The 24,353-nt window shown below is 53.4% G+C and overlaps 1 protein-coding gene across 6 annotated transcripts in view; it reads right to left on the bottom strand.

Moving 5' to 3' along the window:
• TRAPPC10 (trafficking protein particle complex subunit 10) overlaps positions 1 to 6,703 on the bottom strand; it is a 77,110-nt gene extending 70,407 nt beyond the window's left edge. For 2 of the 6 annotated variants that reach the window (XM_047797583.1, XM_047797601.1), the window contains exon 1: positions 6,480 to 6,668. In XM_047797583.1, coding sequence (XP_047653539.1) covers positions 6,480 to 6,546 — 67 coding nt within the window. In that variant the 5' untranslated portion in view covers positions 6,547 to 6,668. Of the gene's footprint in view, positions 1 to 6,479 lie in introns of all 6 variants that reach the window. The other 4 variants (XM_047797592.1, XM_047797611.1, XM_047797573.1 and 1 more) reach the window with 3 other exon arrangements.
• Positions 6,704 to 24,353: the final 17,650 nt, after the last annotated feature.

Genomic DNA, 24,353 nt, shown 5'->3' with positions numbered 1-24,353 from the left:
GCCTGAGGGCAGCAAACCCACAGAGGGGCCCCAAGGATAGTTCAAATTTGTGACGCTCGAGACGCCCCAGACCCCCACCGAGGCCGTGCGCTTCAACACTGCACGCGCTGCCTTTCTTTCCACGACGTCACGGTCCCAAGGAGGGGCGGCTGCTATGATAAAAGGCAAGTGCCCCCCCCCCCCCCCCCCCCCGGACACACACATGAAGCAAGCAGCAGTGTCTGCCCAATTCCCAGGTTAGAGAAGCTGGGCAGTGCCCGACAGGTGCCAGCAGCTTGGGAGTGTGTTGCTGAGGTTATCTAGGAAGTAAATCAGCATCTTCTTCCAATTTATGGGTTTTTTTTCTTTCAAATAACAACTGTTAGGACATCATGTGTAATAAAATTATTTACACTAACCACTTGGAATCATCAAATACTCTTTTTAGCTTAGAAGTGCCAGTGCCGTGAAAAACTACCGAAGAGGGCGGGGCGTCCCATTTGCCAGCAGCAACCTCCCTGTCACACTTGGAGAAAGAACAATGTAATGTGAAGAAGGGCAATTCTTTTGTTCCGAAGGGTGCCAGCGCCACACTGCAGAAAGGCGAGGCAAGCAGAGGACGAGGCCCGATCTCCAGGGTCCGCCTGGGCCACACACAGGTCGGGCTGCGGGTGCCCTCACACCGATGCCAACAACCAAGGCATCGCGTGGGGAGAGGAGACACGGACGGAGAACTCGGGGAGTCCCGAGAAGGACGTCCCTGGGCGAAAATGCTCTTGGCGTCAGGAAGACGGGAGAGTCAGGAGACTGCCGGCTTGTCCCAGAAGAGCCACTGACGCGCCATCACTGGCCGGTCCCTGCCGAATCCACGTCTCCTGACTTTGCAGGCGGACCGGGCTGCGACGGACCGCATACGCTGGAGTGCGGCTCAGGAGCGGCTGATGGGCTGTTTCTTTGGGACGGTCCTGATTTCAGTAAGACTGGCTTGTGCAAAAAACTGCTCAGCTTTTTGAATTTGGGTAGGAATTCCGGTACAACAGGTTCTGTCACTGCTTCCCTTCCAAAAAGATGAATGAACTTGAACAAAGAATGTTAAACTTTTCGGGGGATGGTGAACACCTTCCCCAACCTCTAGGAGACTGGTTTTATCCTGAGATCTCTATAACTTGACATATTAATATATTTAAATACTGAGAGGACCCCTTCACTGTCTCATAGAACAGAACAAGACCCACTTGTGTTTCAAGTTGTGTTCACTACCCTGCTATAGAAAGAGCCGAAGATAAACTGACAATGTCCACTTTCGCTTTTTGGTCTTAACTACGCCAATTTAATTGAAATTCTCTGTATCTAAAAACCGCCTTTCGGGGTTCCTGTCGTGGCTCAGTGGAAACCAATGACTAGCATCCATGAGGACGCAGGTTTGATTCCTGGCCTCGCTCAGTGGGTTCAGGATCCGGCGTTGCCGTGAGCTGTGGTGTAGGTCCCGCCTTGCTGTGGCTGTGGTGGAGGCCAGCAGCTGCAGCTCCGATTTGACCCCTAGCCTGGGAACTTGCCTATGCTGCCGATGCGGCCCTAAAAAGACAAAAAATAAAAAACAAAATAAAATAAAATGCTGTCATTTACTTAATGAAAAGCATTTTATTTTATTCTTTTGGCGGCGTCCATGGCATGGAGAAGTTCCCGGGCCAGGGACTGAACCCGAGCCGCAGCCCTGACAATACTGGATCCTTCACCACCAGGCCACCAGGGTATCCCTGAAAGGCATTTCAGTGTGGTTTATGTATAACGTCAAATAAAGAATATTTAGCACTTCAAAAAAAAAAAAACATTACTGAAGACGCTAAAGCCGCTGTGAACAGAGAACGAGGACTCTCCGCTGAGCAGCTGAGCTTTTACACGCATCCCTCTGCTGGGGGCTTACACGTATTCGCTCAACGCCCACATCGCCGGAGGAGACCGCACACCCCGTCCCCATTCACAGGCAGGAGAAGGCACACACGCAAGTCCGGCCTGCTTTTAATCGCACGGGAAGAAGCCATTTCTCAAGAAGGGAGGCAGGGCTGGGAGCGCCTCAACCCCTGCCGGCAAACAGCCCCTGCGACTGCGGTTTCCTGGGGTAAATACGTCTCCCTCTTCTCAGGGCTGAGCCCTCCTGGCTTAAGAATTCGACAGACCAAGTACCTGCACTCACACGTATCCATTCAAAAAGGGGACACTTCGAGTTACTTTTCTGGTTAAATCACAAGCACCATTCCACGCTTTAACCTACAGGGGGAAAGAACAAACTCCAACCAGGTACAAAGCATTACAGAGCCACTCATTTTTGCTGCCTTTCCCGCTGGAGTTCCCATTGTGGCTCGGCAGTAACAACCCAACTAGCATCCATGAGACCTGGGTTCCATCCCCGGCCTCGATCAGTGGGTTAAGGATTCGGCAAGGCCGGGAGCTGTGGTGCAGGCTGCAGACTCGACTCAGATCTGGCGATGCCGTGGCTGAGGTGTAGGCTGGCAGCTGCAGCTCTGATTCGACCCCTAGTCTGGGAACCTCCATGTGCCACAGGGCCAGCCCTAAAAAAAAAATTGAAAAATAAAAAATAAAAATAAGGAGTTCCCGTCGTGACGCAGTGGTTAACGAATCCGACTAGGAACCATGAGGTTGCGGGTTCGATCCCTGCCCTTGCTCAGCGGGTTAACGATCTGGCGTTGCCATGAGCTGTGGTGTAGGTTGCAGACGCGGCTCGGATCCCGTGTTGCTGTGGCTCTGGCGTAGGCCGGTGGCTACAGCTCCGATTCAACCCCTAGCCTGGGAACCTCCATATGCCGCGGGAGCGGCCCAAAGAAATAGCAACAACAACAACAACAACAACAACGACAACAAAAGACAAAAAATAAAAAAATAATAATAATAATAAAATAAAAATAAAAAAAAGTATAATGTCAGATCGGGAACCCCAAATATAGAGATTGAGGAAGATTAAAGCAGCAACATCCAATGTGAGAACAGATCATTGATGGAGCGCCATTATTTCCAGATACTACGCAACTCCACGTTGACGCCATGTGCTACCTTAGGCATGACGCCGACAGTCAATTAGGAAAAGCCACAGACAGGAGTTCCTGCTGTGGGTCCATGAGGATGAGGGATCATCAACCCCAGGCCTAGCTCAGTGGGTTAAGCATCCTATGCTGCTATGGTTGTGGTGCAGGCTGGCAGCTGCAGCTCCCATTCGACCCCTAGCCTGGGAACTTTCATATGCTGCAGGTATGGCCCCTAAAAAGCAAAAAAGAAAAGAAAAGCCACAAATCAGTGGAATTACAATAACTGTTGGCTAAATGAGACAGCTGGAAAAGGACCATATCTTTCCTAACAAACCTTTAGATCAAAAACCTAAGTCTTTATTCCAAAGCAGAAAACTGATCCAGTGGCTGGGAAAAAAGTCTCAGCTGTAACTTTAAAAAATTTTGGAATTCCCTGGTGGCCTAGTGGTTAAGGATCTGGCATTGTCACTGTTACTGCTGTGGCTCAGGTTCAATCCTCGGCCCAGGAACTTCCACATGCTGCAAATGCAGTCAAAAATTAATGAATAAATAAAATAAAGTCTGCACTCACGGCACGTGGAAGTTCCCGAACCTGCGCCATGGCAGCAGCTCGAGCCACTGAAGCGACACCACCAGAGCCATGTGCAAACTCCCTGTAACCTAAATTTAGATCAAATGGATCTGCCGATGTGTTCCAGTTCCAACGAGCATCTTCCGTGATTAGTGAGTTACACTACAGGTATTGAAACGGCCAGGATCAGGCGATTCATCACCCAGAGGCGTCACGTCCCGGTACCACTAACCGCCGGGGACATCCCTGTGCAACTCAGGCTCCCTCCAGGATCCGGAAACACACGTCTCCATGGTCTAAGCAGATCCTCCGCTGAGGTCCCTCCGCACCAAGGGATGTCAGGCAGCAGGCTGAGAACATTTTAATGATGAACTGAAGGCCTTTAAGACATTTAAGTCGCTTCAGAATATTGTTTAAATATTTCAGCAAAGTTTTCAAGTAATAAAACCCGCTAATCTCTGGGGACTTTCCATTCTTCTCCTGGCCTCAAAGAAACAGTTCCTAAATTTACCGGAACCGGAACCGGTGACACTCTACATTCTTCCCAGAAAGGCGGGTGCGCAATTCATTTTTACTCAAAGTAAAACATCCTAAATTCCATGAAAGAAACTGAACACGAGCATAAACGCTGCTTTCCTTTGACAATGAACAAAGCCGGACCTCCTCGGGGTGCCACGGCTGGAAAAGCAGGAAAGGAGAGGACGTAAGCAGACGTTTGAAAACTAAACCGCCGCCTTCTAAGGGAGCTGTGTACCTAACAGCAAAGTCTCTGGCTGGACTTTTTAAAAGCAATTTTCCTACTATCCTTGGCCAAATTGCTTAGACCAGCTGCTCGCTGCAAAGCATGTGCAGCTACAAGAAGGGCACGAGATGCAGAGCAGGTGAAGCGCAACCAGGACAACACGAGCTCATGCGGCTTCAGTCCCGGATCTCCCAAAGCTGATTCCAAGTGTGAACAGTGAAGTCAGCCTTTCTAAAAGGCAAAAAAATCTTCAACTTTTAAAGGGATCTTTTTTACGTCTCAAGCTAACTTTCTCTGAAAGTTTACGGAAGCCACTTTCTTTTCGGAGACTCCAATGAATGAATGGTTGTGCCTTTTACAACAGAGGTACCGGGAGTGCAGACAATACGTATTCATTAGGCTTTAAACCCTGGGCAAACCTCCACCAACAGAGCTTTTCCAATAAATCTGCAGGAAAGGAAACTGTCCTTTAGCTGTCTGCCCCACATGTGCGTAAACATGAAACTCATAAGCAAACAGTAGGATGAGGATTTCCCCATTGGGTCAAGGTTGACTCCAACGGAGCTTTAGGAACTTTCTCTTCAGGTGTGTTTTACGTCTGCCCACAGACACACTGCTGTGATGACGTCAGCTGAGGGTGTGACATCTAGATAGATACGGGGGGGCCTCTACAAGCAGCACTGACCCGGCGCTCAGGGCAGGCAGGCCCTTGGGGAGGACTCCCCAGGGTCTGAAAGACACTGACACCTGACAGAAGACCACCTGGAGCCCGGCCCCTCCTCCCCGAGGCTATGGACAGCACCTGCCAAGGGCACAGCCTCCCCATCAGCTCTACACACCCCCAGTTCTCTGGGACGGAAGGTGTGGTCTTGGGTAAGCCTTTCAGTTGCCCAGTGTCCCAGTGAAGAGAGAAAACAGCTTTGCTGAACTACACAAGTGTCCAAGTTTAGAGGCGACACGGTCCACTTCCCTAAGAAAGTTTAGCAGCTAAAGATAAAGCAACAAACAAACTTTACATATACAATTTCTCAAGGACTTGACAAGAGGAGGCATAAGGAGTATCCACTATTCACAAAAAAAACGGGGGGGGGGGGGGAGAAACAGGAGTTGTCAAAACCTACAGAACGATCCACTGTGGCCTAAGTGCCCAGATTTTGCTATAGGAAGCCCGCTTCCTTTCAAAGCACGGAAGACTATTTGAAAAAATTCACTGAAGATGAGACAGTGTCAAAAGTCAAAAATCCTACCCGTGCGAAAAATCTCTCGGCAAACCATCAAAATGTCAGCCAATATTTCAACGCTTGCCATAAGCTCAGTGTTTCTGAAAGTATTTCATTCTAAAGCTACGATTGGAGAAATCAGAGGAAGTTTTTTCCGTAAAAGAAAAACAATTCCTTTGGGCAGGCATAAACGCAGCCCCCGAACAAAACCCTAAAAACCCTACACCCACCCACCTAGCAGTCCAGAGCGTGGATGAGCGCCCCAACCTTAACGGCCTCGTCGGTAAAGTGGGTTTCTGCTCTGCACCAGCGCCTCGGCGGGGCCTGCGGGGAAGAGCCAAGGAGGCCGCCCGTGCAGCGAGTCTTGGCTCGCAGCGCCTCGCCGTCGGGGCCGTCGTGCCTCAGCAAGTGCGTCTGTGCCGCGCTCCGACGGACCCCTGCGTCCCACTATTCACCACTTTACTGAAGTGCAAACCCACGTCTTCCAACACGATGCCCGCACGCAAACTTCGTCCACGCTCGCAGCCAGAGAACCCACGTCGGGACCGGGGGGACCGTGTGCCGGGGGGAGATCGTCTCCGCCGGAGTCAGGACGGGCCCCGGGCGCCGGGCGAGCTGCCTGGCCTGCGGCCGGACGGGGCGCGCCCTCCATCCCGGGCGCACCGCGTCACCGGCGCGGTCCACCTGCAGCGGGACAGCCCGGGAGGGCGTCCGCGCTGAGGTCGGAGGTCGGCCCCGGAGAGGTCGAAGGTCGCCTGCGGGTTCAGGGGCCCCGCCGCCGCCGCCGCCGCCCCGGCCACACCTCCATTCCAGGAAGCGACCGGGCCGGGAGAGCGGGGGCCGGGCCGCGGGGGCCGAGGGGCCGGGGACCCGGGCCGGGCTGCCCGCCGCGGCCGCCGCCCCCTCCCGCGCTGCCGGGCACTCACAGGTGACGATGGGCTTGTTCTCCATGGTGTAGATCACCGGCGGCAGCGGCTCCTCAGGGGCGTCCATGGGCGTCCGGCGTCACCGGCCCGGTCCCCCGCGCCCCATGGGCAGCCCGAGGCCGCGGGGGGCCAGCCCGAGGCTGAGAGACGCCGCGGCCCCGACAGCGATGCCCGCCGGGCCGCGCGAGGCAGCTGCAGAGCCGCCCGCCGTCGCCGCTGCCGCCGACGCCGCCGCCGCCGCCCGCCCGCCGCATCCACTTCCGGCGCCGGCGCGCGGCGCTACCGCTTCCGGGGCGCGCGGCTGAAAGGGGCGGCCCTTCCGCCCCGCGGGCGCCCTCCGGCGACGGAAAGGCGGCAGGGGCTGCGCGCGTCTCGGCGGAGGTTCCCTTTGCGCCTGGGCGGCCGAAGCCCGCGTGGGTCCCGCGCCGTGGGGGCTTCACGGCGGGGAGCTTCCCCCCAGGCCGGCGCCCTCGGGCAGACAGGCAGGGCTGGCTTGAGGGGGGCAGCCGGGACGCGCCGCGGGGCGCCCACGAGCACTGCCCACCACTCCCCCACCCCTGCCCCCAGGGCCCGACGCCGAGGACGGCCCCGGGGGTCGCCGTCAGCCCGTGCGCACACGGGCACCGCCCGCCCTGGGGGCACTGGCCACACCAAGGGGACTCACCTGTGTGGGACTCGCCCGTGTGGGACTGTTGCCCATTAGCTGGCCTGGTGACTTGGCCGGAGGCCGCAGGCCTGGGTCAAGCCAGGGAATCAGTGAAGACACCGGGTTAATTCCCATCGCTGAGCTCAATGGCAGTCACCCTTTGCAAAACCCTTGGTCTTGGTTTGTTTTTGCTATACTGGTTTTAAGAAATAATGTTGTTTCCATGAAGAAGGACGAGAGCATACAACTGCTCAGTACAACCAAAGACCCTCCCGCACCACGATTCCTCCTCTGTGCTGGCCTGACAGCCGAATTTCACTAAGTTCCCCCCGTAGTTGGAAGGAACCACCTCTCTCTTGAGTTTCCACAAGGCTAGTTTCCTGTCTCCGTGACACTAAAGTTCTCGAATAAGGGACTGCCGTTGACTTGTGTCCCAACCCTTCCCCACCCCTAGCCACCCAGAGCCTCCCAGGGAGTAGGTACCTCCTGCGAACGCCACAAAACACAATCCGACTTTAGCTGCACCTGCATGTCTTAGGCAAGGAGAGTAGGTGTGGGGTAATCTTTGCAAATGAAGTAAAGGCAACGCGTGTGAAATCGTTTGTGAACACAGCTGCTAAATGTGCATAGTGCACTGTGGCCAGGGTAAGAGGCAAAGGTCAGAGTTGAGGGCAGCTGGAGCCTGTGAGACAGAGCCCTGGCGGGGAAGGAGCTGAGGATGGAGGACCAGAAATCCGGGGTGGGGGTGTCCTCTTTAGCCTTTGGCTTCAGCTGGGCTCAGCACTCACTGGGTGAGATTCCGTAGGACTTAACAGGAAGTGGTGTCGTGGAGTCAAGAATGGCACAAAGGCTGGAGACCCAGCCGGCCTAGAGGAAGCACCTGGTTGATGCTCTCAATACCCAGGGCATTCAGCTGAGACACTAGCTTGAGGCCAGATCAGTGTTCTAGCTCTGCAGGCCACATACAGTCTTGGTCGCACATTTTTCTTTGGCTTTTTTTATTTTAAAATGTAAAAACCATTCTTAGCTGAAGGGTCATGTGGAAACAGGGCGTGGCCTAAATGTGGCATTGAGCCACAGACTGCTGGCCTTTACCCTAAAATACGGCCTATGCTACACTGGCCTTAACAGAGTGTCAAGGTCTGCAAGAGAGACAGAGTTTGGACACTGAATCCTGCCAAGGTGGAGGGGTTCGGGGCCACTGGACAGTCCTCAGATCCAACCTGACAGAGTTTAAAACTAAGCCCATAAAAAGTCAGAGTGAACTGCCAGCCAGCAGAAGTCAAGACTCTTCGGTGAGGGATGGTCCAGAGTCACTACGACTTATGATTCAGCAAATGCCCGATATATGTGAAAAATGGACTAGACACTCATGAGCCAGATGGGAGCTCCTGTCATGGCTCAGCAATGAAGAAACTGACGAGTATCCATGAGGATGGGGGTTTGATCCCTGGCCTCACGTAGTGGATTAAGGATCTGGCGTTGCTGTGACTGTGGTGTAGGCCAGCAACTACAGCTCCAATTTAACCCCTCGCCTGGGAACTTCCATGTACCACAGAGGCGGCCCTAAAAAAAAAATAAATAAAAATTAAAACTAAAATACCAGAATGTCTAAACCATAGTCGAGAAAAAAGTAGTCAATAGAAACCAACTCCCAGGTGGCCCAGATGTTTTATTTATGCATAAAGACTATAAAGCAGCTATAATAAGTGTGTTCAAAGAACCGAATGAAAGTTGAATTAAGAGGAACTCACAGCAGAGTAATAGAAAGCATAAAACGAATCCAATGAAAGGGCAAAGGAGTCGGCGATCCTGAGAACAGATCAACACAAGTTATTCACCCTGAAGAGGAGGAAAATACTGAAGAAAAAGGAACGGAGCCTTGGGGACAATATATCATAAGCTAACACAGATCTAATAGGAGGCTCTCAGAAGAGGGCAGAAATCCACACATTTGGTGGAAAGCATTGATGTGCAGATCAAGAAACTCGGGAAAGCCTCAGCTATCACTGCTGTGGGTCAGGTTGCTGCTGCGACGTGGGTTTGCTCCCCGGCCTGGGAATGTCCCCATGCCATGGGCACGGACACACACACACAAGAATCCATGTGAAATTCCCTCGTGGCTCAGTGGGTTAAGAATCCTGCATTGTCACTGCTGTGGCTCTGGTTACAGCTGTGGTGCCAGGTCAACCCCTGGTCCTGGAACTTTCACATGCCACAGGCATGGCCAAAAAAAAAAAAAAAAAAAGGGAAGAAACTCAGGAAAACCTTAGTAAAACACTTACAAAGAAAATCACACATAGGCACGTTACAGTCAGACTGATGAAAACCATATAGAAGGAAATCTTGAAAGCAGCCAGCAAGAAAAGATGGGTTACTTTCAGGGCATAAGAATTTCCACTGCCTTTGCATCAGACACAATGTAAGCCAAAAAACGGTGGTATAAACTTTGAAAGTGCTGAATTTTAATAACTCCGTCAAAAACTACACGTCCAGCCAAAAAAAACTCTCAAAAAGGAGAACAGCTAAAGTTATTTCCAGATAAAGTTGAGACTCTGTGGCCAGCGGGTAGGGACTAAAACACCATAGGGTGTTCTCCAGGGTGAGAGGCAATGATGTGCCGTGGACACCGAGAGGCACGGGAAGGAGGGAACAGTCCCCGAGAAGAGCCGCGCTAGGGGACACCAGCTGCTCTGCTTTTTCCTTCTTCCCATGATTTCCGTAGCAGCGACTGACTGTGTCAGACAACATTGTATCATGGTTTTAAAATGTATGCAGAAGTGAAAGATTTGGTCGTGACAGCACAGAGGATGGGGGTTAAAAGATGTCTCGCATCTTTGAGTGTTGCATTTGCAGGTGTGAGGTATTTCTGGTGCGAGGTTCAAAGCGGGGGACGAGAAGGGTCGCCTCTGAGGAGATGCGGCTGAGGTCGCACAATCCTGACCCAACAGAACCTGACATGAGGGTGCGTGTACGCAGCCCTAAAGCAAAACCACTAGACAAAAATAAATAAACAAAAGATTTGCCGAAGAAGTCAGTGGAGGAAGTAAAATGGAATACTATAAAATAGTTTATTGATCCAAAAGGAACCAGGGAAGGAATGACAGAAGAATGAAAACCAGAGAGGACCAACACGTGGCCCGGTGTCACCTGAAAGGATGTGCAGGAACCCAGGGCGCACGCAGGCTCCCAGGCCAGGGGTCGCAATTGGAGCTACAGCTGCCAGCCTACACCGCGGCCACAGCAACGCAGGATCCGAGCCGTGTCTGCGACCTACGCCACAGCTCGCGGCATTGCTGGCTCCTTAACCCACTGAGCGAGGCCAGGGCTCGAACCCGCATCCTCATGGATACTAGTTGGATTCATTTCCACGAGCCACTAGGGGAAGTCCATGTACCACATCTTCTCAATTCATTCATCTGTCAGTGGGCATTTATGTGGTTCCCATGTCTTGGCTGTTGTGCATAGTGCTGCAGTGAACATAGCAGGTGCATGTGTCTTTTGAATGAAGCTTTTGTCGGGGTACACACCCAGGAGCGGGATTACTGGGTCATGTGGTGGTTCTGTATTTCGTTTTCTGAGGTACCCATACTGTTCTCCTCAGTGGTTGTACCAATTTCCGTTCCCACCAACAGTGCAGGAGGGTTCCCTTGTCTCCACACCCCCTCCAGCATTTGTTTTTTGTAGGCTTATTATTGGTGGCCATTCTACCCTGAGTGAAGTGGCACCTCATTGCAGTTTTGACTTGCATTTCTCTAATAATTAGTGATGTTGAGCATTTTTTCGTGGGGCTGCCGGCCATCTGCAAGTCTCTGGTTTAGAAGAGTTTTCCTTCTGGGCAGAGGGAAGGGGACGCAAAGCTCTCCCACTCTCTCCAGGCAACCAACGCTCCAGCTCATGGGCAGTGGGGGTCCCTGTGCTCTTTTGCCCGGAGCAGACCTATCAGAGGATTTTTTTTTTCACATGGGAATTTAGAAAATGCTTGAAGTCAGCATAAGTACTGATTTAGCAAATTCCTTTCAGTATTGGTGAAAATGACGCTATTCCCGTTAATCGTCCGTCCTTTTTGTCTCAGATCCTTTTCTCCTGAGACAGCATTTGCGTTTTTAAAGGTTGCTGGAACCGGAGCCCAAATGGCCTTTCCTGGTAGCCTGTTACTTTGTCTCCAGGCTGCAAAGAGCCTGTTCAATTATGTATTGGGATATTGTATATGCTTGTCTAAATCGAGGCCCCCCCGGGGGTGCTCTGCCCCAGGGCTCGGGCCCTCTCCACAGATGGCTGTGCCACGACAAATGGCAAGCCAGCAGATGTTCACAGCGGGTTATGCCTCGTCACCCAAGACTGGAGACCCCCCAGGGGTCCTCGGACAGATGACCAGTTAAAGTACGCGTGGTCTGCCCAACTGCGGAACACTCCGCGGCCACAAAAAGCCTGAAGTGTGGCGCCCCCAGGCCATCTGGACGGATCTCGACAGAATTACGGTGAACGACAAAACTCTAGCTCCCAAAGGTTGTATTCCACGTGATTCCATTTATGCAACATTCTTGAAATGAAAAGTTATAGGAACGCAGAATGGATTGGCGGTTGCCAGGGGTTAAGGAGGTGGTTGCGGGGGAAGGAGAGAAGGGAGGTGGCTATAAGTGGGCAGCGGCCGGGGGGGGGGGGGGGGGGGCTCGTGTTCAGGGAATGTTCTGGGTCTGGGCGACCCCAGGGTCAGCATCCTGCTGCAAAGTTGTGCCTGTTTTCTAACCCGCTGCCGCTGGGGGGAGTGGGGGATGGTCACCAAGTCGAGGCCCACCCTGCCCGCCTCACAACAGGCCAAGCAACTGAGAAACAGGATGTTGGGGTGGCAATATCTACTTTATCCAGAAAGCCAGCAAAGGGACGGCGGACCAGTGCCCCAAAGAAGCCCCTGCCTGGGTTTGGATGCTGGTTTCTTGTATGGAATAAAGACGGGGAGGCGGTGAGAGGTAAACCCTCAAGGGCCACAAACTGCTGCTGCGAGTATTTCCCGGCTCCAGCCAGACTCCGGAGGGGGCAGGATTGTTCCTTTTCTCCTGCAGCCGTTCGCAGGCGGGCCTGCTCAGGCCCTTTCCTGTGAGGTGCACGCCAGAACCTTTGCTTCAGCTCAGGCGTGGAAGGCAGAGTTCCCAGACGTGGGCTGCGGGTGTCCCTTAAACTATAGGCGACAACCGTTTAGTGATTCCTTTGAGCAAAAGCGGTAGTAAAGACACACGTCCAATGTGGAGTCAGGTGTGTTTTTCCCTGTTACACAAACAGTGCATGAGGCCTCTCTTACACCCGCATGTGACCTCGAAGTAAAAGTTTCACGAAAATCGCCCTGACTGGAAAGGGGTAACTCACCAGCGTCCAAAGAAGCCACCAGGGACACCCTGTCCTGCTCTCGGTGCTTCTCGGCCCGGTGGCGCCCGTGTAGCTGCACGTGTTTGCTCACCAGAAGCATCCCCGGGCCCGACGCTGTGCAGGGGGAGGCAGAGGGGTCCTGGCGCTTGGGCGCAGACATCTCCTTGTCCACGTTTGAATGCATACCTTCCACCGAACCTTCCATGAAGAATAGCCTCGGGACGGCAGACAGTCCTCAGGAGGGACACGGAAGGAGTAACAGTTTCTTAAATCTCCTTCTTATTTTCCATTGCTTTACAACGCCGTGTTAGTTTCGGGTGTATGGCAAAGCGATCCGGTTCTCCGTGTCCACACGTCCCTTCTCCTTCAGGGTCTCTTCCGCACAGGTGATCACAGAATATACTGGGTCGAGCTCTCTGTGCTGCCCAGCAGAGGGGCCCGTCCTTCCACATACCGTAGGAAGCATATGCCAATCCCAAACCTGGAAACTTCCACAGGCCGCAGGCGTGGCCTTAGAAAGAAAGAAACAAACCAACCAACTTGAGATGGGGAGGGGGGCTCTGAGGAAGGGGAGGCTGTGGTGAGCCAGCAGTCTGCACGCCTGGGCTGTGGTTTCTCTGCCTTGGCGGATTCTCTGAGATGCCACCTTTTAATTTGTTTGGGGTTTTTTTTGGGCCGCGCGCATGGCACATGAAAACTCCCTGCCAGGCATCAAACCCATGCCACAGCAGCAACCCAAGCCAGTGACAACACCAGGTCCTTAACCCAAGGCGACACTGAGGAACTACAGGATGCCGCCTTTTAAAAAAGCGGTGACACCCTTTCATCCTCTGACCCAACGATTCCATTGCTGGATCTCTTTAAGGAAACAAGCTCCCCCAAACCTTTATGGATAAAAACACATGTTGCAGCACCACTGGTGGCAGCCAAAAATGGAAAGCGACTGAAATAAGTTTCGAGGGCCAGGGTCGAACTGAAGCTGCAGCTGCCGGCCCAGGCCACAGCTGTGGCGAGCACGGATCTGGGCTTTGTCTGTCACCTATGCTGTGGCTTGTGGCCACGCTGGATCCTTAACCCACTGAGCAAGGCCAGGGATGGAACCTGCATCCTCATGGATATGACATCCAGTCCTTAACCCACTGAGCCACAGCGGAAACTCCAAAGTATGCTATCTTTTTTTGCTGAACTACGATGCCACCATGGAGATTCAGTGTTGAGAAACGGTTTATGATAATCTGGGAACCCTCATAATGTAAAACGGTGGATTCCTAGATCGTAAAATTTTCTCTCTTGCCCTTTCAATAATTGCCACTGCTGCTGTTTTCATCCTTGGGACTGGGGAGGTATCTTTGATGAACTCTGCCTAAAGTTGGAAGAATTCGCCACTCTGCAGCTTTAAGAACCGTGGAGGTTAGAATTGAGCAGGTCGAAACTGAGACTTTAACGCAGAAACCTCCAGTCAGCACCCGCCTGCAATCTCATCTGACACGCGGATGTATCTTTAGGCCTTTGGACCTTTTAAAAAAATCTCTTGAGCATTTTTAAAGGGATAAACGTTGGCTTTTAAAAAACTTAAATCCTAAAGCAAACATGAAGGTGTGATGTGGTCACAACTACAGAAAAACCAAACTATTAAAAAGCGATTGGAAGGAAATGCATCAAAATGCTGGCAGGGACTCTCTCGGGCTGTGATTTCTTCCCCCTTTCCCGCCTATCTGCATTTCCCACGGTTCTGTAAGGGGCCCGATCGTGTGCCCCAAACACCAGAGCCACGCGGTCGGCTGGGCAGCAGGTTCTGAGCAGGGACCTGGACTCAGATCCCTCCTCCCGCTCGAGCCTCAACTTCTCATCTGAAAGCAGGGGTCATAATGGAATGTTTTCCCTCCAAAACACGCATGCTACCCAGCCGATTCCTTCCAAAGCCCCAAGCGGAGGTAGTCCTGTCTCCATTTCACAGACGGGGAAGTGGAGGCACAGATAGGAAGCACCTGCCCTGTGGCAGCTTGGCGAGCAGCTGCCTGGTGGCCACGCCGGGAACGCGGTGACCATCAGCTCCCAGAGGCCACAGAGCAGGGACGCGGTGCCCTGACGTCACCCCATGTTCTACAGGAAGAGCCCAAGGCACAGCAGGTTGAAGGGCAGAGCGGGTGCCACCCTGGCCACAGCCCCGGCCCTGCCTGGCCTCCTTTGGGTCCTGATAACGGGCTCCGTTCCCGGTTAACCGCTGCGGCCGCTGCACGTTGTTTCATAAGGGCTCACTCTCCACGTTTGTACAGAAGCGGTATCCTCTCCCCAGGTTTTATTCTGCATAATGTGACTTAAATAATGAGCAGTAATGAAATCAAGCCGGGTGCTGTGGATGGCACTGCCGGACACACTGGTCAGCGCTCCTATTTTTGGCTGCTGCCTTTTCTTGGCTCTCGGGCGGCCTGGATCTCGCTCTCTCATGTCAAGCTGAGCTCTTCCCTGGAGAGGTCTTTCCGTGCCCCAGTCGCTCCCCTGGGTCCCTGCCAGGCGGGGGAGCGGGGGGCAGAGGCGACCACCTTTCAGAGGCCCTCGTGTGTCCTCCGTCCTCCCTCTTGGGCTGTTCTCCAGCCCAGGGGGTCGCCCCCTCCCTTGGTGGCAGTAGCCACCTGCGGTCCGGGTTAGCCACGGAAGCAGAGCTAGTGCCCCTTGTGGAGCCCCTGGCACACCCAATATCAGGACCTGGGGGCAGTGGAGAGTGGGGGAAGTGCAGGGCAGGTGCTCCCCTCCAAAGCTTCATTGGCATAAGCGGGAAGGGTGATGTCAGCCGCCCCAGATCCCCGCGTGTCCCTTCCCTGGCTGGCACGATGTGAAGGTGTCAGGTCATACTGGTCTGTGTGATGCCCACAGACTCCAGCAGACCTGCTGGGCCCCCCAGGCCCTGTGCCCACAGCTCGCTCTGACTCTGGTGCAGCTGGGTGGCTAGGGCACTGGTAGGGCCCCCGCTCCAGGATCTGCTGGGGGCTCCAGAGCAGGCTGACGGGAAGGGACAGAGAAACAGCAGCTCCAGGCCCTCCCTCGCCAAGGGGTGGACCCACGTGCAAGCCTCCGTGCCTGCAGAGACAGCCAGCTCAGTGACAGTCGCGCTTGCAGCTCCTGGCCCTTGCCCGCCTCCCTCTCCCCACGCGCCCCCTCCTCTCTCTGGGGCCACCGGCAAAGACACCGCCTGCCCCCTGTCCTGCCCACCCCCTCCCCCAAGACACAGCCTGATCCATGTCACAGAGGAGGCACCTGCCCTAAAGCCTAAACAGCTGCGGCCTCAGCCTGGCTGCTGAGAACCAGCGGGTCATCCACGTCCTGCCTGTGTGCTGGTTACCTTGCTGGCCGGAAACTCGGCTGGATCAGGAAACCACATGGAATAAAGGCTTCTTTGTAATTTTTTCCTATTTTTTTCAGTTTTATTGAGATATAATTGACAGAAAACATTGTATATGCTTAAGAATTAAAATGTGACTTAAAAATTTTTTTAAATTGAAGGGCCGATGACTCACGCTGTTGTGTTACTGTCCACACTCTACGGCAAAGTGGTTCAGTTTTAGACACACACACTTTTTATCATTTTCCATTATGGTTTATCCCAGGATGCTGAATACAGTTCCCTGTGCTGTAGAGCAGGGCCTTGTTTATCCATCCTACAGGTAATAATTTGCAGGTACTAACCCCCTAAAATGCTTTGGTTTGAACATCAAGAGTACTTAATTGTTATTACTAGAAAACCCATTTTCTCCCTGAATCCCCCCCCACTTTTTTTGTCTTTTTAGGGCCACACCTGTGGCATAAGGAGGTTCTCAGTTTAGGGGTCTAATCGGAGCTGCAGCTGATGGCCTACGCCACAGCCACAGCAACACAGCATCTGAGCCGCGTCAGCAACCTGCACCACAACTCACGGCAATGCCAGCTCCTTAACCCACTGAGCAAGGCCAGAGATTGAACCCGTGTCCTCATGGATACTAATCGGGTTTGTTTCCACTGCACCACAATGGGAACTCCTCCCTGAATCCTGTAATGAATGTGGAAGCAATGTTTGAGGACCACGGCCCCGCCTGCTGGCCTGGCCTGGCCACCCGCAGGCCTCAGCCAGGGCTAGTGGGAGCTGAAGGCCTCGAGGGGACCAGCCAGGTGTCCCTGGCCACACAGGCCAGGCGCTCCGTGATCAAAGGTGGCAGAAGGCGATGGAGCCTGGCCCACACGGTGTTGGGGGCTGGCTCACCATGCCTTCAGTCCTGATGGCCGCAGCCGGCGCAGAGGCCCCAGGTGGGGTTTCTGAGAAAAGGGTCTCTTATTGGCTGTCTGGCCTTCAGGGCGGCTCCTCCAGGCCCAGCGGCCACCTCTGACCCCAAGGCCCCCCCCCCACCCCCACATCACTTTGCCAAGACACCTGCAGACACAGGCAGCCCGAGAAGATGCGGAGACACACGCTGTCCTCCCAGGCGCCCCAGGCAGAACGAGTTCTTTCTCCACGTGGATGGAAGGAGGAAGCGTCACCCTTGGGTTGTGGGAGACACAGAGAGCGAGGCCGCCGGCTCTGCTCCTTAGTCAGAGGCAGAACCAGCAGAGAAAGCAACCGTGTTGGAGGCCTCACTAGGCGGTCAGGAAGGAGCGCGGGAGGGAGGCCTCTCCACGGGGGCATCACACAGGAAGGCCTCCCGGGTGGCAGGAAAGCACAAGATTTCCTGTGCATGAAGCCGTAGTCCCAGACGTTGATAGCAAAATGAGCAGCCTGAAAAGACACTCTCTCTTTTCCTAAACTTGGATCAAAGGGCGGATGTAAATGCACCTGCACAATTCCTGAAACCAAAGGTGATGGAAATACGGCATGTTAGGGCCTGTGAGCAGGGCTTCCCGGAAAACACACTGCCTGAAATTCAAACACACCGCACAGCCTTATGCCAGTTTTTTAAGAAGGAAGCATGAAAACAAACAAATTGATCACTGATTCAAAGATTAGAAAGTGAAAAACAGAAATAACTGATAGGAAAATGCAAAGAGTTAATCGAGACAAAAGCAGTGAGGAAATAGAAAGCTGTAGAAAGAAATAATCGGACACTTTGCAAAACAATAAGTAAGTGACTAGCTACTGAGTGAAGGGAAAAGGTGGAGAAAGTACAAATATTCAAAATAAAAATGAAAAGGTGAGAAATAACCACAGAAACAAGAAAAAGCATTTTTCGTTTAAATGTCTAATTTGTACTAATTTAATTTAAGCAACTATTTGTTGAATGTTAAACCAGGATGAAATTTAATTTTCTAAGTAAAAAATCGACTCTGGAAAACATAGGAAGACTAAACAGACAATTTCCAACGAAGAAATAGAAAACGGTGTTTAAGAGACGCCCCCCACCCCCACCCCCAAATCTCACCCAATCAGGCCGTTTCCCAGGAAGAGTCTACCCACCGTTACTCCAGCTCGTGGGGACAGAAGGAAACTGAGAACTGTTTTTAATGGAAGAAGTACACTGTTGATACCAAAATGTGAGGAAGACTGCACGCAAAGAGAAGCCTAGAAATCAGTGCAACTTGCCAATATCAATGCTAAAAATGATTTAGCAGATAGGATCCATCCACTGGTAGAGAATAACCAGTTACCAAGTGGCGTTTGAAGCAAAAGTGAAAAGGCAAGTTAATAGTAGACAGTCTAAGGCTACACCCATCATATGAATAGATTTAAGGATAAAACCCGTATGATTATCTCTGTAAATCTGGAAAAGGCATTTCCCAAATTCATTGGTCATTCTTGAATTAAAAAAAGAAAACACACAGGAATCGATGGAGTCTCCTTCGCACAGCAGCGTATACAACACGTGGGTCCCACACTCACGTAAACACCAGCCCAACGCTAGCCGCACCTTAATGAGGAGACTTTGGAGCTACTCTCATCAAAGTCAGAAACAAGCCAGGAGCCTCCGCTGCCCCTGCCCCTGATTAACGGGACCTAGATACTGGCCAGCGCGATTAGGCGGGAGAAAGAAATTAGAGGCAAAAGAATTGTTGCTATTTTGAAAATCAGGGTCCATAAAGAACCCATTTTAAATGAGCGCAAGTAAGAGAATGTAGCAGGTTTCTTATAGTATTAAAATTAAAATAATATTTAAAAAACTAAAAATAAATTAAAATTAGTATTTTGTTAATATGCAATAGAATTCCCATGTGTCTATAGAAATATAGTGATAGGTAGATGGCGTGTGCGTGTGTGCACGTGTGTGTGCGCGTGCGCGTGTGCGTGTGTGTACCATATGGAACACATGGGAGAGAGGACCTCACAATAGCAACACAAAGAAGACAAAGTATCTGAATGGTTGTAACGAGCGATGTTTCGAACACAGGTGAGGAAGACCTCGGGTGGGGTGGAAACACCAGCCCTGCTCTCAGCTGCGACCCCCTCGACCGAGTGGGCTGGACGCGCCCATCCTCCCTGAGTTGACTTCTAAATTTCCTGCAAGATTTACAACTCAAAGGACCAACAGGTTTATTTTTCTGTTTCTAGAAAGGCTGGTTTCAAAGATGATGTGAAAATTAAACAAAACCCTGTAAAGGAAGAGTAGCAGGCAAGCCCCAAGGCGCCCCTGGAACGTCCTTCCCGGAGCCCGGAACTGAAACGGGGGTATGAACTGTGAGCTGCCAACAGACCCGTGGAGCAAAATTAGAGAATCAGAAGTAGACCCAAATACAGATGGGAACTTAGTGTATGTGATAACGTTGGAATTTCAAACCAAAAGGGTGTGAAGATGAACGTAAATGAAAATCACTTGGACGTCTGAGGAGCGACGGAGAGGCATTGAATAAAGACGTGGAGGTTGTCTTTCTGCTCTTGGAACAGCTATTCTCAGGAGCAGCCGAACTCAGGCGACAAGAAGACATCTCTGTTCTTTCATGTGCCCACTGCCCTGCAGCCCCCACACCACCCAGGCTGATTTTGCGATTCTGCGTCCCAGGGTGATTCTGATTCAGTGCAATGATTTCTGTTTATTTATGTATTTAGGGCCGCACCCACAGTATATGGAAGTTCCCAGGCTAGGGAATCGGAGCGGCAGCTGCCGGCCTCCACCACAGCTGCAGCCACACGGGATCCTTAACCCACTGAGCGAGGCCAGGGATCAAACCCTCACTCTCATGGATACTAGTCAGATACCAGTCCACTGAGTCAGCTCGGGAACTCCTCATTTTTAAAAATACCGTCACTAGCAGTTACCACGTGCTAAAGGGTGGACATATTTATCTCATCGAATCCCAGCCACTAAGACAAATCCTACCTCCATCTTATCATTTTGGGTCTATTTATCAAAAAGAATCAGTTCCAGTCTCATAGAGCTTTGGAGGCTTATCGGATATTTGAAAAAGAGTCATCAGCTAGACAGACGTTTAATAAATTAAGTTGGGACCATAAAGTGCCCAAGTCGAAGTGCGAGTTAAATCCATGCCCCACATCCTCCGCCAGGATTAAGCCCAGGGAGATGGTAGGTTTACATGGAGATGGCGAACGAGGAAATTATTAAAAGAAAATACAGCAAATTTCTCTATGACCCTGGAGTGAAGAAGGCCTTTCTAAAAGGTATCAAAATCCAGAGACCAAAAAATAAAAGACCGATGAATGTATGTAAAAATAAAAATGTATGCCTGGGAAAAAAATAAGCAAAATCAAAAGACAAAGACAAGCTGAAAAAAATGGTAACATAGAAATTCTTACCGTGGCCCAGTGGGTTAAGAATCTGCCTGCAGCGGCTTGCGTCACTGTGGAAGCGCAGGTACCATCCCCGGCCCCACACAGCGGGTTAAAGGATCCAGCATTGCTGTGGCATAGGTTGCAGCTGGGGTTCAGATTCAGTCCCTGGCCTGGGTACTTCCATGTGCTGCAAGTGGGGCCATTAAAAAAAAAAAAAAAAAAGGATAACATATCTGAAAGAGCTAATTTTTCCAATATATAAAATTCTCCTAAAAATCGAGAGGAAAAAGCATAACCCAATAAAAAGAGGTAAAGACATGACCACCCCTCATGTCGATTTGTAAGTAACAGGTGCCCAGGCAACCGGCAACTTCTCCTGACTTGGCTACAAATTGGAGGTTCCCATGACCCTCTCCTGGGTCCAGTTTATTGGCTGGAGCAGCTCCTGAACTTAGGGAAGCACTTCCTTCCATCAACCAGCTTATCAAAGGACATGCTTAAGGATACAGATGAACACACAGATGGAAGAGACGCTCAGGGAAATGTCTGGGGAGGGTCCCCAGAACTGGCGCTTCTGTGCCCGGGGAGCTGGGCTGCACCACCCTCCCAGCTGGTGGTTGTGCCAACCAAACTGGAGGCTCTCCAAGCCCACACTATGGGATTTTATGGAGGCTTCCTCATGTGGGCAAGACCCATTACAAACTCTGTCCTCACGCAGGGCTGGGGACCGATTACTACCTCCGTTTTGAGCCCCTGTCTTCTTAAGAATGGAAGGCTGGGCCGGGAGTGCCAAGCTTCTAAGCCTGGCTGGTTCTTTCTGGTGAGACCAGCCCCCACCCAAGAGCCCGCCACCCCCAACCCCCCAAGTCGCCCAAAACACTCTCAGTGCTCTTGTCACTTGGGGGTTTACAAGGGCTTCAGGAGCCCTGTCCCAGGAACCCGGGACAGAGAGCACTACGAAATTTCTGTTGCCTCACGCTCATCAAATTGGCAAGACTCCAGGTGTGATGAGACGCTGCACGGTTGATGCAGTGGGAGACGGGCCTCCTGCACTGCTGGCGGGAGGGGGATTAGTGTAGCCACTTCTGCGGGTGTAGACTGGCAATGTCCATCGCAGTCACGATGCCTTCGCCACCGTCAGACCCACAGCAGCGGCTGGGGAGTGGGGGAGGGACCATGAGTGGACAGGCCCCCAGAGCCTGGGTCCTCCCCGCATGTCCTGCGTTATATGCTGAGTGCATGAACTACTCAGAAAAACTCAATAGACCGTCCGTCGTTCCTGCACCCTCCTGGACAGGAGTGATTTTCTCATCTGAACTTTGCACACAGTCAGACGTCCTACTTGATAAAACCAGACGGGTTTGGGGTTCTTTACAAAAAAGCACCGTCTTAAGGGTTTTCTTTAATAGCAGGCTGGTCCTTTGCTCAGAGGCGGGGCCCCTGTGTCCCCGGTGGAGGCTGTACGGTAACCACGGCAACCGCTGGGAGCCAGCTTTCCCAGGCAGCTGTCACTTGCTGCTCCCGCTTGCTGGAGCCTCCTGGGCCCCATGGCCCCTCAGTTCCCAAATCCCCGGCCGGCCAGCTGGCTCGGAGCTCAGTGCCACCAGTGGAGGTGCAGCCCTGGGGCTTTGGGCTCTCGAAGCTCCTTCCAGGTGTCTGCTGATGTCGGGACGTCCCGCGTGTTGGGGGGCTGGCCGGCTGACGCCCCACAGCCCGTCTCGTTCTCCACCGCAGACTGGTGCTGGCCCTGACCATGTCGAGCTGAAGCAGGTCGGCGCAGACCTGGCACCGTTCTCATCGTGGGCAGGCTGCTCCCTCCCACTGTCAGAAGGATCCCTGTCACTGGCAGCTAATGCCACGAGTCGCAGACCCTAGAGTGGGCTCTGATCTGTGATGACTAAGCACTCACACAAGGGGCCACCCCTGGGCTCGCTCCGGCTGCGCTGGTCACAGCCAAGTCCTGCCAGAGGAGGCTGGGCCCCGACGAGAGGGGCCACACAGCAGAGACACGCAGAGACAGCACCTCCAGGAAAGGGGCTTCCCTCTCGGCTGGGGGGCTGTGGTCCCAATGCCCTCGGCGCTGTGTCATGTGGTGCCTTGCGGGGCTGTGAGCGCCGGCTCCTGCAGCCTGAGCTGAGGCTGGGGCGTGCTGGGAGCCAGCGGGCGTGGGGCGCGGAGGATGAGAGGCACCTGCCAGCTCACCAATGCTCTTCAACGCATTCGAGTGCGAAACGAGCCCAAGAGTGGCCTGAGCCCCACAGCCCTGGGTCTGTCCTGATGTCACACACACGTGCAGACCCTGAAGCCGGCTCTGCAGACAACCCAAGACAGGAACCGGTGACCAAGCTTAGGGTGGCAGCATTTTCCCGGGAGGCCAGGGAGGGTGGGCGGGAAGCGGCAAAGATGCTGATCCCAGGGCCGCAGCGCCCGCTGCAGAGACCTCGGGATCGATCTTCCAGCGCCACCCAGCACCTGGCCGGAGCCGAGGTCATGCATTTTTAAGTGGCCATTAGTCTGGGCCACCCTCTAAGTGGGTTGTGTGGCCACGGAGGCTCCAGCCTGGTGGTAGAAGGCCCTGGGGTGGCTGCAGGGAGGGGTTACCGCTCCACCCGCGAAGGCCTGTGGGCAGGATGGCGTCGTGCCCACCAAGAAAAGCCTCTGTGCTCGTCCTCGCTCTGGCCCTGTCCCCAGACGACTTCTCGACCTTTGCTGGAAAATCAGCGTGTCATCGTGAGAGGAACTCGGCCCGGGATGTTGTCCCCGGATGCATTAACCTCCGTTCCTCCACTGACTAAGCTCACTCGCCTCACCTTTGTTAATTCTCAGTTCTGCGTTTTCAAAGTAAATGGAACCGCCTACCGCTCTCGCTTGAGGCCTCAGTTCGCCTTAGTGAGCTCAGTGTCAGCAGATGTGTCCCTGATTTAAAGGGCGATGGCTTCCGCTGGCTCTGGTTGCTGGCTGCACACGGACACGCAGGCCGTCAGCAGGGTTCTCGGAGTCTGTTCCTGGAGAGGCTGTCACCCCACTTGCCATCAGCCTGTGCTGACCGTCGGGCCCACGATCTGGCAGTAAGCAGGGGACCAACTGCCCTTGACTGAGGGCAGTTGCTCCCCAGGGTGAGGGACTCTCACGGCGAAAACCAGGACAGTCTAGGACAACTGGGCCGGTCACGAGGCAGAGCCACAGGGCGATCCGGCCAGACGACTTCGACAGGTCTCCTGGGCTGAGGACCAGGCCTGGGGTGGGAAGGAGGCCCGAGGCTCGGGAGGGAAAGCCTTAGACAAGCCTGCGGGTCCGGGGCTCCAAGGTCCCCGACCGCTGGGTCTCAGAAGCGGCCTCTCTCCCTTAGAAGGAGACCCTCCTTCCCCCCCCTTACCTGGAAACCTGCCAGGCCCACCCCCCAAGTCAGACGTCCCATGGGGGATGAAGTCCTACTCGATTCCAGAAGCGTCGCCAGGGCCAGGCTGCGCAGGGCGTGCAGGGTCTGGCTCACCCGTGGGAGTGGTCTTCAGGGGACTGGACGGGGAGCGGGGGGAAGGGTGCAGCGTGCAAGGCTGGGGAGCAAAGAGGAGGTGGCTTGGGACGCTCTGCCCAGGACTCGGGGTCATAAACCCGGGAGTGGCGTCGGGGCCGTCCTGGCATGTACGGAGGTCCTGCTTGTCGTCGCGGTGACTCCCAGTAGAAATGGAGATGCCAGCCCTGCCTCACCAGAGCACCAGGGAGGGGCCCACAGGCTCAGGAGGTGAAGAGGTGGAGCAGCTCCCCAGGCGAGATGGGAGAAGCTGCCACCTGACCAGTGTCCTTAGCAAGGTCACTAAGACAGGTGGGGTGCACTAGGTGGGGCGCTGCGGTTGTGGAGAAGCTCAAGTGCGCCCTCTGCGGGCCGGTGTTGAGGTCATGTGTGCTCCTTCACCTGCGCCCGGGATCCTGACGGATTAGAGGTTCCGGTTTGGGGAAATGGGGGATGCTTCCATGGGGGCTACGCCACGTAGTGCACAGATAGACAGCTGTGGCACCTCCCGTCACCCAGCGCTGCGCATGCTGATGGCCTCATATTCAAAGAACGGCGCCACCTCCCTGGGGAGCGGCCTGGCCCTGACCATGCTGGGTGAGGAGCAGTATTTCCAGCCCTCACGGACCCATCGGGGCTTAGCTGGTCAGTGGTTTTGTGTCCAAAATG

The sequence above is a fragment of the Phacochoerus africanus genome, chromosome 1 (assembly GCF_016906955.1).
Source record: "Phacochoerus africanus isolate WHEZ1 chromosome 1, ROS_Pafr_v1, whole genome shotgun sequence".
NCBI lineage: Eukaryota > Metazoa > Chordata > Mammalia > Artiodactyla > Suidae > Phacochoerus > Phacochoerus africanus.
The sequence above is the reverse complement of the archived record's forward strand: the minus strand, read 5'-3'. Positions and strand labels throughout refer to the sequence as shown.